The sequence below is a fragment of the Pelobates fuscus genome, chromosome 12 (assembly GCF_036172605.1).
Source record: "Pelobates fuscus isolate aPelFus1 chromosome 12, aPelFus1.pri, whole genome shotgun sequence".
In the NCBI taxonomy this organism is placed as follows: Eukaryota; Metazoa; Chordata; class Amphibia; order Anura; family Pelobatidae; genus Pelobates; species Pelobates fuscus.
The window spans coordinates 2,479,507-2,495,176 of record NC_086328.1 but is presented as its reverse complement, the minus strand read 5'-3'; the positions used below and the strand labels follow the sequence as shown (position 1 = coordinate 2,495,176).

The 15,670-nt window shown below is 45.1% G+C and overlaps 1 protein-coding gene across 1 annotated transcript in view; it reads right to left on the bottom strand.

The window, feature by feature from the left end:
• Positions 1-15,670, bottom strand: part of HYDIN (HYDIN axonemal central pair apparatus protein) — a 205,005-nt gene that overhangs the window by 86,128 nt on the left and 103,207 nt on the right. Inside the window, exons 39-45 of the mRNA XM_063437790.1 lie at positions 14,103-14,276; positions 11,896-12,116; positions 11,668-11,805; positions 11,136-11,319; positions 9,806-9,947; positions 7,563-7,722; positions 299-937 (exon numbers count right to left, since the gene is read on the bottom strand). Of these exons, the coding sequence (XP_063293860.1) occupies positions 299-937; positions 7,563-7,722; positions 9,806-9,947; positions 11,136-11,319; positions 11,668-11,805; positions 11,896-12,116; positions 14,103-14,276 (1,658 nt within the window). The remainder of the gene's footprint in view (positions 1-298; positions 938-7,562; positions 7,723-9,805; positions 9,948-11,135; positions 11,320-11,667; positions 11,806-11,895; positions 12,117-14,102; positions 14,277-15,670) is intronic.

Below are 15,670 nucleotides of genomic sequence, written 5' to 3'. Positions count from 1 at the left end.
TTCAGGCACCGTGATCATCTCCAGAGCTACTAAACGGGTGCAAATTATATTTCTCTTTTTCTGGTAATAAACAGTTAAAGTGCATTCAGAACAAATCATTACAAGCGATACTGCTCTAACCAACTGGTGCTACAATGTCTAGAACGTTGCACTAGAGAACATGGAACTCCAAATCAGCCAAACTAGAAAAGTTCTCAAAACAGTTGGGCTTTCTTGGCCTTCACTTTAAATTATTTCTTTAGTAAATAACCCTGTCTATGTAATAAGGGTGAACCTGTTTTGTGAAGTGTTTTCTCACCTCTTCCACCAATGGTAACTTCCCACTCTGTAAGATAGTTTGATCACTTGCGTCATGGGAACCCAGCACTTGGAACTCAAAGACAGGAACTCCAGTCTCCGTGCTCAGCGCTGTCTCATGTGGTTCCTGAGCCTCAGTGTCCAGAGGGCTGTGTGTACTCGAGTCCTGCTCCATTGTTTTTAGTCTGTCCATGCGCTCCTTTTCTGCCCTTTCCTTCTCAATTCGATCCTTTTCTGCTTTCTCTTGTCGCTCCCGCTCTCGGTCCTTGCGATGCTTCTTGCCAGAAGGTGCCTGGCGTTCTGCCGATTGCTCTTCCGCAACGCGCTGACTGTCATCAACAACAGGGCTCAACAGGGTGCCTTTCACACGGTCCCAGAATGTTAGGATGTGTACAATATCTTTGTGACAGGACTCATAGTTTCTGAACCTTTGGACGAGTTGCTTGTCACTGTCCGTGCCAAGATCTTTCTCCAAATCATCAAGGAGAGTTACATGTGGCACAGGGTCTTTACTCTTACTCCTCTTGCTGGCATCTTCATTTTCATTCAGCACGGACTCTGGACGCTCCTTCACTGAAACTTTCTTATCCATGCCAAAGTCCAAGCGCTGGTCAGGTTTCAAGTTAAGCTGGTTGGTGGGCTGGAATAGACAATAGGGTTAACCTAACTTTAGACACAGGTTATCCAGATTAAAGCATATGAGTAAAATGGGAATTTATAAGCTTCAAAACATCTATAGCGTAATGAAGCAGTGTTGGTGTATAGCTCATGCCCTGCAGTATCACTGCTCAATTCTCTGCCATTTAGGAGTTAAATCACTCTGTTTATATGGCTCTAGTTACACATCCCCTGGCTGTGACAGTCCACACATTTCCTGTAAAAGGAGTTCTTATGTTTAGACTTCTTTTATTGTGCAGTCTGCTTAATTTGAAATTTGCTTTTTCTGCTCTGTTAATAGCCTGCTGGGGGCACACGGAACATGCATTTCTAATGTTACTGCCGTAGAGACCTTTAATTAAATAATTTTGCATTATATAGATTAACAATGCTTTTACAACTCATTAATTCAATGCATTTTAGTTCAGCACTTGCACTATTTAATTTTTTTCCCATGTTGGAATTAGTGTAGGACCCACCACAATTGGGCTACTGTGACGTAATTAGTGTAGGACACACCAATATTAGGGTACTGTGCGTAATTAGTGTAGGACACACCAATATTAGGGTACTGTGCGTAATTAGTGTAGGACACACCAATATTAGGGTACTGTGCGTAATTAGTGTAGGACACACCAATATCAGGGTACTGTGCGTAATTAGTGTAGGACCCACCGATATTGGGGTACTGTGCGTAATTAGTGTAGGACCCACCGATATTGGGGTACTGTGCGTAATTAGTGTAGGACACACCAATATCAGGGTACTGTGCGTAATTAGTGTAGGACCCACCGATATTGGGGTACTGTGCGTAATTAGTGTAGGACACACCAATATTAGGGTACTGTGCGTAATTAGTGTAGGACCCACCGATATTGGGGTACTGTGCGTAATTAGTGTAGGACACACCAATATCAGGGTACTGTGCGTAATTAGTGTAGGACCCACCGATATTGGGGTACTGTGCGTAATTAGTGTAGGACACACCAATATTAGGGTACTGGCCGTAATTAGTGTAGGACACACCAATATTAGGGTACTGGGCGTAATTAGTGTAGGACACACCAATATTAGGGTACTGTGCGTAATTAGTGTACTGTGCGTAATTAGTGTAGGACACACCAACATTAGGGTACTGTGCGTAATTAGTGTAGGACACATCAATATTAGGGTACTGTGACGTTATTAGTGTAGGACCTACCAATATTGGGGTACTGTGTGTAATTAGTGTAGGACACGCCAATATTAGGGTACTGTGCGTAATTAGTGTAGGACACACCAATATTAGGGTACTGTGCGTAATTAGTGTAGGACACACCAATATTAGGGTACTGTGCGTAATTAGTGTAGGACACGCCAATATTAGGGTACTGTGCGTAATTAGTGTAGGACACACCACAATTGGGCTACTGTGATGTAATTAGTGTAGGACCCACCGATATTGGGGTACTGTGCGTAATTAGTGTAGGACACACCAATATTAGGGTACTGGGCGTAATTAGTGTAGGACACACCAATATTAGGGTACTGGGCGTAATTAGTGTACTGTGCGTAATTAGTGTAGGACACACCAACATTAGGGTACTGTGCGTAATTAGTGTAGGACACATCAATATTAGGGTACTGTGACGTTATTAGTGTAGGACCTACCAATATTGGGGTACTGTGCGTAATTAGTGTAGGACACGCCAATATTAGGGTACTGTGCGTAATTAGTGTAGGACACACCAATATTAGGGTACTGTGCGTAATTAGTGTAGGACACACCAATATTAGGGTACTGTGCGTAATTAGTGTAGGACACACCAATATTAGGGTACTGTGCGTAATTAGTGTAGGACCCACCGATATTAGGGTACTGTGACGTTATTAGTGTAGGACCTACCAATATTGGGGTACTGTGTGTAATTAGTGTAGAACTCACCGATATTGGGGTACTGTGCGTAATTAGTGTAGGACCCACCAATATTGGGGTACTGTGTGTAATTAGTGTAGGACCCACCAATATTGGGGTACTGTGTGTAATTAATGTAGGACCCACCGATATTGGGGTACGGTGCGTAATTAGGGAAGGACTCACCGATACTGGGGTACTGTGAAATTATTCGTTTAGGACTCACCGATATTGGGGTACTGTGACATATTTAGCGTAGGACTCGCTGATATTGGGGTACTGTTGTTTAGTGGTTTAACACAATATGGCCATATAGTGGAAATAAATCCACATGTTTGTTTGCTTAGATATGTGATTTTAAGTAGCCAGTAATTTTTATGTGTGCCCTGTTTCTTAATCTGTATTTTGTATAAAGTTCACTTGAAGGAACATGCATCACTTTCAAAAGCTTTAACTTGAAACAGTAGCCTTAATCTGCAGACTGAAAAAAAGGTAGCTAAATGACTGTGACGAAGTGCCCTTCGCCACTTTGTCCTGGAGAGTCCTGCTTGCCTGCCTCCTCCCCTGCGACTATGGCCCTTTAAGAACCGTCAGTGATTTTGTTGAACAATGCCCCTTTAATACTATGGCCCCTGGAAGATATTGCCTATTAAAGACTATTTTAGCAGATTGGATTTTAAAAGACTCTTGCTGCCCCTTTAAATTGTATTGGAGCAGTTCTGCAGCTTTAAATTGGCACTTTGGATGCAGCCGAAGTGCCGAAGTAGTCGAAGTGGCCGCCATTCGACAAACGAACACGTGGTGGCGGCCATCTTTGTTCATTCGAACGAGGTCAGCGGTATGTGTAGCCAAATCCACTGGAACTGAAATTGGCTACACATTTCAACGAACAAGCTGACCCTTACCTTCTCCTACGCTCAGTTTTCAGCCACAGAGACTAAGTCCCGTTCGAAGATTCGAACGCACGTTCTAATGGGACTTAGTCATTTTATCAGTGTGAAATTGACCGACCGCACAGCCCAAATCTATGGAACTGTTTTGGGCAGGAAAATGTGGTCACAAAGGACTTCCGACTAACTTTTGAACTAATGGAAGGATTTGCATGATTTTTGAGTATGTTCATATTTCAAGTATGTTGATTAATAATATGTGTTTATGAAGATTGGATGTGTGGTTTTAAAGTTATAGTACATGTATAAAAACTGTATTTTTCCTGCTTGTGATAATTATGTTAACCCATTGTGTACCATAATTATATCACAGGCAGAGGGGAGGATTTTGTGTAGAATTGCTGGGAGTGTTTTCTGTAATGTGCGTGTGTTATTGGTTGTTCTGTAAAACCCTGTGGGTGGTCCATAAAAGAAGGCCCTTTGGTCCCAAGTAAAACAGATCCTGTTTGACCCTCAATACGTAGCCTTGCCTCGTTATTGGAGGGAGCTGCTATAATCACACTGGGGATTGCTATGCTCTGCATACTCCCTTGAGCTTTAATCACTTAGCTCTTTTAAGAGCTTGTTCCTGATATGCTCTCCTGGAGGAGAGGTCTTCCCCACACGGTCCTGGAGGACAGAAGCTGATCCAGGGTGGACGGAAGACGGCGAGGCTCCAGTTAAACTACGGCGGTTGTGGAGTCTGCGGTGGTTGTGGAGTCTGCGGTGGTTGTGGTGTCCAGTGCGGTGCTTGTGGTCCTCGGCGCAAGCTAGGAAGCGTCCATTAACGGAAGGTTCCGTTACAATGACTTTTTCCATATTTACCAGCTTTTTCTTTCTTATGCTTTCCACACCCACTCCAGGGAGGACACTGATCTAACCAGTGTCCTTTCCTTAGGAATGCTGGAAAAGTGCATTGGACATGCCTGACCTACGTTGGAAGATCTCTTCACCTTGTAAGATTCTGGCGAGAAGAGAGGGAGTCTGATCAGTGTGATCATGGAAGGCAGACTCCAGTGTCGGGTTTCTGTCCCCTCTGTTTCAAGGTTTGTTAAAGTATCCTCAGCAAGGTGTGGGGCAGCAAACTAACAAAGGCAAAGACAGAGGGATAGGAAGAGACGTGTTACCAGACCTTAGAGTGGCTGGGCAAACGTAAATGTAGAACTAAGAAGTAACAAGAGAAGACTACAGCCCAAGAACAAAGTACAAAACACACAATGCAGGCAGATGCAGGCAGGAACATAGAAACCAAGACATAGTCGAGAAAGGCACAGGTTAGGAGCATGGAGAAAAGTAATGTCAGGAACAAGCCAAAGGCTGGTACAATGGCTTTATTACATAAAATACAGACATTCTACCTATCCCCAGATAGATTAGATCTGAGTGCACATTATTACCGGATGGCGCTCAGATCACATACAGTTCAATCGCCATGGAGCCAAAGTCTTTCATACAGTCTTTCAGTATACGGCTGGGCTCCATGGAATAGCTATCTGGGGTAGCATGGCTTTAACAGTCCGCAGAAAGGCACAAACCAGCCTTTCTGCAGGGAAAAAGAACATGGGCCATAGTCTAAAGGCAAGAGGCGGGCAAGCAGACTTCTCCAGTGCACAGTGGCGAGGTTGGTCCCGCCACAGGCGCCAAGTCAAAATAATGTAGAATCAAGATCAGGACAAAAGATCACCAAGGATTCTGGAACTACGAAAGGGCCTATAGCAGCCACAGAGCTCTCTTTAAATATGGAGGACCTGCACATTATTGGCTCTGCTTCCAAGGAGTCCCACCAGAGTTGGGTTTCTCTCTCCTGCTGCTGCACAATGATGCCCTGTTTCTATCAACAGTGGATTGGTCTAAAACAGTGATGGCGGGGACGTGTGCTAAAGAAACTCCCCAGATGAGAGGAGTGCCCAGTGATGCAATCTATATTTATAAACATTTATTACCTATTTTTCACAGGTTTTCTTGCTTTATTTAAAAAAGTGTTTGCTTGCTGGTTAAAAAACGAAAATTAACTGATACATGTCTCTTTAAAAGAGCAGGGAATAAAACGATCTCAAGTAAACACACTGTGCTGTAAGATCGGATGGAAAATAAAAAAACATTTTCATGCAGGCTGTGTCAGTCACAACCAGGGGAGGTGTGGTTAGTGCTGCATAAACAGAAACAAACGTGATTTAACTCCTAAATAGCAGAGGCATGATCTAAACACCAAAACGACTTAATTAAACTAAAGTTGTTGTGGCATTTAACCCCTTAACGCCGTTACGGAGTTCTATGCCGTCCCCATTTAAATGGGCTTTAAAGCCGTGGCGGCGGCATAGAACGCCGTAACGGCTTTCTGCCCCAGGAGCTCGGCGGTACTCATCTCCGCCGCGATCCTCTTCGGGAGGACTGCCTGACAGCCCAGGCAGTCCTCCCATGGCAAATCAGGCCCCCGGGGGCCATGTGATCGCTCACATGGCCCCCTATAGCTGGAAGTGGATCTGCCAGCAGGGGGACTGTCTGAAATGTCAGACAGTCCCCCTGCTGGTGGGAAGTAAAAAAAAAAATATTAAACATGTTTAAAATTAATTACATGTGCATATATAAATACATACATATATATATGTAACGTCAATGGTAATGTAGTTTAATATTAATATAAGTACATATATTAGTATTAAAATACATGTAACGTCATTCTAAGTGTATTTTAATACTAATATATGTACTTATATTAATATTAAACTACATTACGATTGGCGTTACATATATACAAGATATATATTATATATATATAATATATCTATATATATTTTATATTAATATATACACGTATAATTACAATTTTAAATAAATAAAATAATAAAATAAATAAATAAAATATAAAAAAAAACATTAAAATAAATTATATATACATATGTAATTTCATTCTAACTGTATTTTGTTTATATATATATATATATATATATATATATATATATATGTGACAAAATACACTTAGCATGACATTCTATATCTATCTATCTATATATAAAATACAAATAACCGCAAATATATATATACAGATAAATATATATAATTACATAAATAACTACATAAGTGTACACGTAGACTTTAAATACATATATGTATATATATTAAAATTATATGTGTATATTTGAGTAATATTTTAACATAATTATGTGATTTAATTCATTAAAATTTGATTGACATGCCTGACAACCCAGGGAGAAAGTGCAGAGAATTTAATTCGCAAGCACTATATTTGACCCTGTAACTCTCCAAGACACCATAAAACCTGTACATAGGGGGTACTGTTTTACTCGGGAGACTTCACTGAACTCAAATATTAGTGTTTCAAAATGGTAACTTGTATTAGAACAATGATATTTTTAGTAAAAGTGAAGTTTTTTGCATTTTTCACACACAAACTGCACTTTTATGGACGATATTATTGTTGTAATATGTTTTACTGTTTTAAAACACTTATTTTTGTGTTCAGTGAAGTCTATGTACAGTTTTTATGGTGTTTTTGGAAAGTTAGAGAGTCAAATATAAGGCTTGCATTTCATTTTTTTCACGTTGAAATTTGCCAGATTGGTTATGTTGCCTTTTGAGAGCGTATGGTAGCCCACAAATGGGAATTACCCCCATGATGGCATACCATTTGCAAAAGTAAACAACCCAATGATATTGCTCTATTTGTTTATATGCAAGGTTCACATTGCCATTGGTCCAATGTGTGTGTACTGGCTCTCGCCATTATTACGATATTTTGTGCAGGAAGTTGCTGTCGATTGTACCTGTTTGATTCCCATTTGACTTTTCTTTCCACCAAAGTCCGAATCTCGACTCCTCCCTCTACGAGTCTTTTTCCGCAGCTCCTCCTCCTCACGTTGTTTTAATAGTTCCTCTTGTAGCTTTCGTTCACACTCTTCTCTAGCCTGGTGTTCCTCCTTCTCCCTGTGGCAAAGCAGACACATTCAGGTCAGGACCATAGTATAAACAGCGTTTGGCCTAACACGCTCACAGTAAAACAAATCCAATGATGTAGTCAGACTCATGACAAGGGAATTCATGTTGCTCTCTGGGTCCCTGGATCGTGATAAGCCAACTGACCATTCTGCTGCAACACCCCTCCAACGCAGACTGCGTTCTGTTGAGCCACCCCACCTCCCCGACGCAGACTGCGTTCTGCTGCGACACTCCCCCGACACAGACCGCGTTCTGCTGCGACACAGAACGCGTTCTGCTGCGACACTCCCCTGACACAGAACGCGTTCTGCTGCGACACTCCCCCCGACACAGACCGCGTTCTGCTGCGACACTCCCCCCGACACAGACCGCGTTCTGCTGCGACACTCCCCCCGACACAGACCGTGTTCTGCTGCGACACTCCCCCCGACACAGACCGCGTTCTGCTGCGACACTCCCCCCGACACAGACCGCGTTCTGCTGCGACACTCCTCCGACAAAGACAGCGTTCTGCTGCGACACTCCCCCTGACACAAACCGCGTTCTGCTGCGATACTCCCCCAACAAAGACCGCGTTCTGCTGCGACACTCCCCCCGACACAGACCGCGTTCTGCTGCGACACTCCCCCCGACACAGACCGCGTTCTGCTGCGACACTCCCCCCGACACAGACCGCGTTCTGCTGCGACACTCCCCCCGACACAGACCGCGTTCTGCTGCGACACTCCCCCCGACACAGACCGCGTTCTGCTGCGACACTCCGCCGACACAGTCCGCGTTCTGCTGCGACACTCCGCCGACACAGTCCGCGTTCTGCTGCGACACTCCCCCGACACAGACCGCGTTCTGCTGCGACACTCCCCCGACACAGACCGTGTTCTGCTGCGACACAGAACGCGTTCTGCTGCGACACTCCCCTGACACAGAACGCGTTCTGCTGCGACACTCCCCCTGACACAGACCGCGTTCTGCTGCGACACTCCCCCGACACAGACCGCGTTCTGCTGCGATACTCCCCCAACAAAGACCGCGTTCTGCTGCGACACTCCCCCCGACACAGACCGCGTTCTGCTGCGACACTCCCCCCGACACAGACCGCGTTCTGCTGCGACACTCCCCCCGACACAGACCGCGTTCTGCTGCGACACTCCCCCCGACACAGACCGCGTTCTGCTGCGACACTCCCCCCGACACAGACCGCGTTCTGCTGCGACACTCCCCCGACACAGACCGCGTTCTGCTGCGACACTCCCCCGACACAGACCGCGTTCTGCTGCGACACTCCCCCGACACAGACCGCGTTCTGCTGCGACACTTCCCCCGACACAGACCGCGTTCTGCTGCGACACTCCCCCCGACACAGACCGCGTTCTGCTGCGACACTCCCCCCGACACAGACCGTGTTCTGCTGCGACACTCCCCCGACACAGATTGCGTTCTGCTGCGACACTCCCCCGACACAGACCGCGTTCTGCTGCGACACTCCCCCGACACAGACCGCGTTCTGCTGCGACACTCCCCTGACACAGACCACGTTCTGCTGAGACACTCCTGACACAGACCGCGTTCTGCTGGACACTCCCCCCGACACAGACCGCGTTCTGCTGCGACACTCCCCCGGACACAGACCACGTTCTGCTGCGAAACTCCCCCCAACACAGACCGCGTTCTGCTGCGACACTCCCCCTCAACACAGACCGCGTTCTGATACGACAACCCCCGACACAGACTGCGTTCTGCTGTGACTCTCCCCCCGACACAGACCGCGTTCTGCTGCGACGCCCCAACGACACAGACTGTGTTTTGCTGCGACCGCCCCTCGACACAGACTGCATTCTGCTGTGACATCCCCCCTCCCCCCCGACACAGACTGCGTTCTGTTGTTGAAGTTTGTATGTCCAAGCAGCTGCTCTAACCTCCATTGTGTATTGGTAAGAGAGGATATCACACTGCAGAGTGGAAAGTTCATGTTTATAGTTTGCAGTTACCTCTTGTGTTCACTGCAATAGTAATATTTGTATTTTTAAGAAAATGTCAAACATCGATGCATATTGAAAACAAAAACGCCCACCTTTTTTTGCGCTCCCGTAACGCATTGAGACGCAGTCTGTCAATACGAGCTCGTTCATCATCTGGAAGGTTGTCATACGCGTCTTCGTCCATTTCTTCCAGGTGAGCTTTTTCCTGGGCCTGCATGCGCAGTTTCTCCTGCTCTGTTAAAAGATGGCGGTCAGTGAGAGAACACAACTGATATTTATCTGTCATTTACCATTCATCTATATATCCACAGTTATATCTGTCTTCCCATTCATCTGTCCATGAGAAGATAAGTAAAGACAGACTACAGGGTGCATCCAAACACATTGTAAAACTCCTAATTAAACCTCAGAATCAGCTCCCCAAAAATATGAAGACCTATACAATCCAACTTCCATTAGTAATGTTCCCAAAACAGCTTTCCACACTGTGGCGGAAACAACCTCACCACTGGGCACTGGAGAAGCCTGGTTGCCCGCCTGCTGCCCTTAGACTATGGACCGGCAGTTAAAACACTTTATTTTCCCTGCAGAAAGGCTTGTTCGTGCCTTTCTGCCAGGGCGTTCGGTAGATTCAATCTACCGAACAAACTAACGAAGGCATGACCACCGGGAAGCTGGCGTGTGCCGACAATTGGCCTCCCTGAAGCTAGCATGTGCTGTCAATTGACCACCCAGAAACTGTGGTTAACCGCTGCTTAATGGACTACACCGGGTGGTCGCGGTTACACATAGTTAACGCACGGTGGCGGTATTCTGCAGCTCCCGGACGGCCAGGATAGAGAGGAGAGATTACAATGTATTGTGGGAATGTTTTTACACTGTATGTCTGTAATTGGTCAGCGTCTGTCCTGTATCCCAGTCTTCCATTTGGTCCCCTAGGGGAGTGCCCACCAGGTGGAAGACCTGCATAAAAGCCGGGCAGGTAGCCCCAGTAAACCAGTTCTGCTTGATCCCCAAACGAAGTGTCGTCTCGTTCTTGGGGGGAATTGGATTGTATGCTGTTACAGTGAGACTGTATGGTTTTTCCTGTTCGGCTGTTTAACTGAATTTGTGTGTTTCCTGTTCGTGAGTTGGAGGATTCGTATAGTTCCAGTTCGGGAGTTGGAGAATTTGTGTGTTTGCAGGTCGGTTCGATTGGTGATTGCAGTAGCTGCCTGTGCATTTGAAAGGGGAATATCGCCTAAACGTTTTTTAACCTCTTGTGTGCAAAACGGTCCGTTACACACACATTTGTCTATCAATACATGAGTATATCATCTTTCAACTACCCATATATCCATCCAACCAGCTATATACCACCTATCCACCAGTCCATTCATCCGACACCCTTCCTCTCGCCCATCCATGTCAAGAAACCCTTACCATCCTGCAGCTTCTGTGCCTGCTCACGAGCCCTCATAGCAGAGTACTCCTGGTGAAGGTTGATAAAGTATATGTGTCGGCGATTATTCAGAGCTTTCAACACAATCTGAAGAGCAGATGGGGAACTGCGGGCAAACAGGGTGTCCAAGCCATCAAACACTACGCCCCGGAAGCAGTCATTAAGCTGAGGATGAGAGGAGCCGACTTTGGTTAATCACTCCATGTGCTGTTTGCCTAATAGTCTATATCTCAGGCAGTTAGAGGTCAATGTATATAACTTGGGTTAATGATATATGTCCCTGGTGTGATATAGAATATGTGATATTCCAATAACAATCTGTAGCTCTGCACTAGCTAATAAGGAGGGGTACTAATAGTCTATATCCCTGGGTTAGGCTGCTATTGAGTGTAGGAGGGACAGTACAGAAAATGGATTGGCTGCTATGATAAGATATAAATAACGGCCGGATGTCTTTCTATGGATTTATATAGAGGATGAATATTTCTGGTTCTCAGAGCGCCATTGTGTTACCTGAAGTCTCTCACTCAGGATATCTTGTAGAAGGTCTTCTGGAAGAACACAGCTCACCAGACCCAATTCACCACCTACACTGGCACTCACACTCAAACGCTGCTGTGCAGGACCAGGAGGTAGAGGGGAACTTCCAGTCTATGGAATGACAAAAACAGATCAAGCTAACAGGGGTGAAGTACAATTCCTGAAGAGAAAGCATTTCACAACCTTAAAGGAAAGTCCTACCTGTGATCCCAGCGGTTCTGGAAGATGAAGGTGCTTTGCTCCCTGCACAAGGTGGAGGTCTGATTTGCTCTTCCCTTGGCCTAGATTACCTCGGTTGCTACGTGAGATGATGGACTGTGGAGCCATTTTAGTCTCTAATCCTTGACCTCCCTCTGCCGTATGTTTGGCTAATGCTTCCACACTGAGTCTAGACTGGCCACTACCATCCACTGCCTGTAAGGCTACAAATAAAGGACAAGATAATCAATATGGACAGGATAGTCAGTATGAACAGGATAATTGTGACAGACCACCGTGTCCCTGGATTATAATGGTTTTTGTCCCATTCTCCTGTTTGTTCAGTGGATTGCGTTCACCTCTTATTTTAACATTATCTTGTTCGAATACCGAACAAACCACCGAATGACAGACCACCCATATGCGGAGTGTGCTGCTTGTTGACCCTGTTAACCTCTGCCAAAACCTCAGTAACCACAATAACACTAACGTTCTAAGCCGTCGACTGGGTGGCAGTCGTTCTTATGTGCGAACACGTGGCGGCGGCCATCTTTAGCCGTGAACACAGACACCGCTGGAACTTCCACCTCCATCGAAGTTCGGGAAACGGTGTGGGAATAAAAAGGAGTTCGGTGGGAGCAAACTCCCGAACAAGAAACACAAACTTGGCATATTCACAAATGGCTATGTTCAGTAATTTTTGTATTTCGTACCCGCAAAGGAGACCGACCGCTCAGCCTGATTTGGTGGAAATTTTTGGGGCAGGCACCTTGCGCGCTGTCGGTCTAAACTTTACCACGGTGGCATTTCGGCTGCGTTCGTGGGATCTGAGCGCTCCCGGGATATGTTGGGCGCTCAGATCCAGGCTATCTGGGGATATAGGGGTACTCAGTTATTAAATGTCTGTTTTTGGGGTATGATTATTGTGTATATCCTGGACCTGAGAGTTAATGTAATTAGTTGTGTGTTTTACAGTAGTCTTCGCTTAGGTCCAGCGGGAAATGCCCCTGGAATATGTTACAGTAAACACCTTGCATGGGGATTCACATAAAAGGCAGTGTGTGGTCCCCATTAAATAAGTTCCTGTTTTACCCTCAACACAGAGCCTCGTCTCGTGTTTGTAGGGAACCGCTAAGACAGCTTTTTCACTGCATTTGGGATTATCGCTTCTAGGATTATTGCAGCTCTGCTCATACTGGGGGGGAAAAGAACATCTCTGGTAGCGAAAACCCCTCTTCCCATAGGGGTTGCCGCCACAATAATCAATATGGACAGGATAATCAATATGGATAGTATAATCAATATGGACATAATAATGGACAGGATAATCAATAGGGACAGGATAATCAATAAGGATTGGATAATCAATAAGGACAGGATAATAAATAAGGATTGGATAATCAATAAGGATTGGATAATCGATAAGGACAGGTTAATCAATAAGGACAGGATAACCAATAAGGATTGGATAATCAATAAGGACAGGTTAATCAATAAGGACAGGATGTCCAATATGATGGCAAGGGGTATCAATGTGTTTGTACACGGCGAGAGCTGTCAATGATAAAATACATATTTCCTTTAAAATAGATGTAAATAATTAGATCAAGTAAATTATATATATCTATATTCAAAGCATTAATAATTAAGAAGATTTTACGTGTGGCAGGATATGATTTTTAGACGAATTTGTCATTCTTAGTACAGTGATAGCCCACACTAGTTGTGCTCTCCGATAATTTGGGGAACATTCCAGCTACAGAGGACCCCAAAACACCTTAAAATGGCCCCATCACTCTATTCCTGTCTGCCCAATCTCAAAGGAACTGTCTGGGTGGAACATGCAAAGATTGGGCAAGCTACTAAGCTCCAAGTAAGGAACTTTGACCTTTGATTAGCAGCATTTTGGATGATTTGAAAGATTAGCCCCTTACATTAAACTCTAATTTGTCATGTGTTCAGTACTAAGTGTCAGTTTCATTATTAGACCCCTGAGTGTTGCTTTCCATGTATAAATACACAATATATCTGCACTATTATTATTATTATTACCGCCATTTATATAGCGCCCACAGATTCCGTAGTGCTTTACAATATTATAAGAAGGGGGATTTAACTATAAATAGGACACAGTAATATCCCAGGGCTCCACACATAGAAGGCAGAAGCATTGGGTGCCAGTGACAATGCAGAGGGAGGATCTGACTTACCTGACTCCTCGCTCTGCCTTAGGACCTGTTCCAATGAAGCTTTCGAGCACAGCTGTCTAGCCCGTAACCCAGCGGGGCTGTTACCGTCAGATATAGCCTCAAGTACCACTGAATCTATAGACAGACAGGCAATGCCGTAATGCTGAGCCAAAGCCACGGCAGCAGAGGACTTACCTAAAACAAACAAGGAAAGGGCATGACAAAGGCAGTACAGCACTAAAACAGCACAATGCAGGACATTACTCCACACTCACAGTGCAGTCTGGGACATGATTTATAGAGAACCATGCAGACAATGTCTACGTCTTCCTAGGAGCTTCCATCGTGCAATAATCACTGGGCCCACCCACAGGTAGTCTCCACTGCAGGAGTTAGAGATCTTCCCTAGCATTTGGCTGCTTGGCCTCCATCCTCAAACAGTTATTGGGCCTTGCACTGCAGACAGTCACTGGGCCTTGATGTAGCGTGAGTTGGTATAGCACAGGGTTACATACATTTTCTGAGTTGCAATGAAAAGTTAAAAGAGTGTATTCTAGCTTGAGGTTTGTTAACAATCTACAGGTGCTGAAATGAGAGGGAACTCAATCAACCACAAAGAGAGGCGTGTACTTACCTCCAGCCCGCCTCCTGCCACGCAGCTGCGCAGCAAAGGAAAGGGTACTTACTTCGGTATCCTGACCCCGGCTTTGTATTGACCTTGTGATATCTGGTATCCGGCCGTGGCTTTCTGTATTCTTGAACTTGATTCTCGCTATGCTAATACGTTAAGTCCGGCCACTCTAAGGCTTGGTATTATGCCTTTTGGATCCACCTATTGTGGGTTCCCTCTTTCCTGCGTATGTGGGTACAGCTCCCATGACATAACGATAGGGCTATGGACCCTGCAGGAATGGGAGCTCCATAGAATCCTTGCCAGGCTAAATTTGAGGAAATGGACCATAGAATTGACCAATTTGCTCAGGCCTTCCAGACCTCGTTAGCCAGAACAGCCCACCTCTCTCCTGAAAACCTTCCATCTATACCTACCCAGACTGTGCCTGTGGTACTTGAAGCTTCTGGTCAGAACAGTATGACCACAAACCTGACACCACCTCCTAGATATGGTGGCGATCCTAAGACCTGTCGAGAGTTTATAAATCAGATAGAGTTTCACTTTAAAACGTCTGCCAGGTCTTTTCCCACTGAAAGATCCAAAGAAAGTTTCTTGGAACACCAATTAACCGACAAGGCCTTGGAATGGGCTGATGATTTATGGGGGGCAAACAAGGATCTGGTTTATGACGATAAAACCTTTGTAAGAGCTTTCCATACGGTGTTTGATTCACCTGGCAGAGAGAGATGGGCTACTAAATCTCTTATGAGGATTAAGCAGGGAACTAGATCTATAGTAGAGTATGCGATTAGTTTCCACACCTTTGTCTCAGAGGGGGATTGGACCAATAGTGATTTAGTATAGGCATTCATGGAGGGGGTTAATAATGTCATACTAGAGAAGGTGGCAGCCAGAGACATTCCAGTCCTTCTAGAGGACCTTATCGATTATCTTATGGACATTGATAACCGGTTAA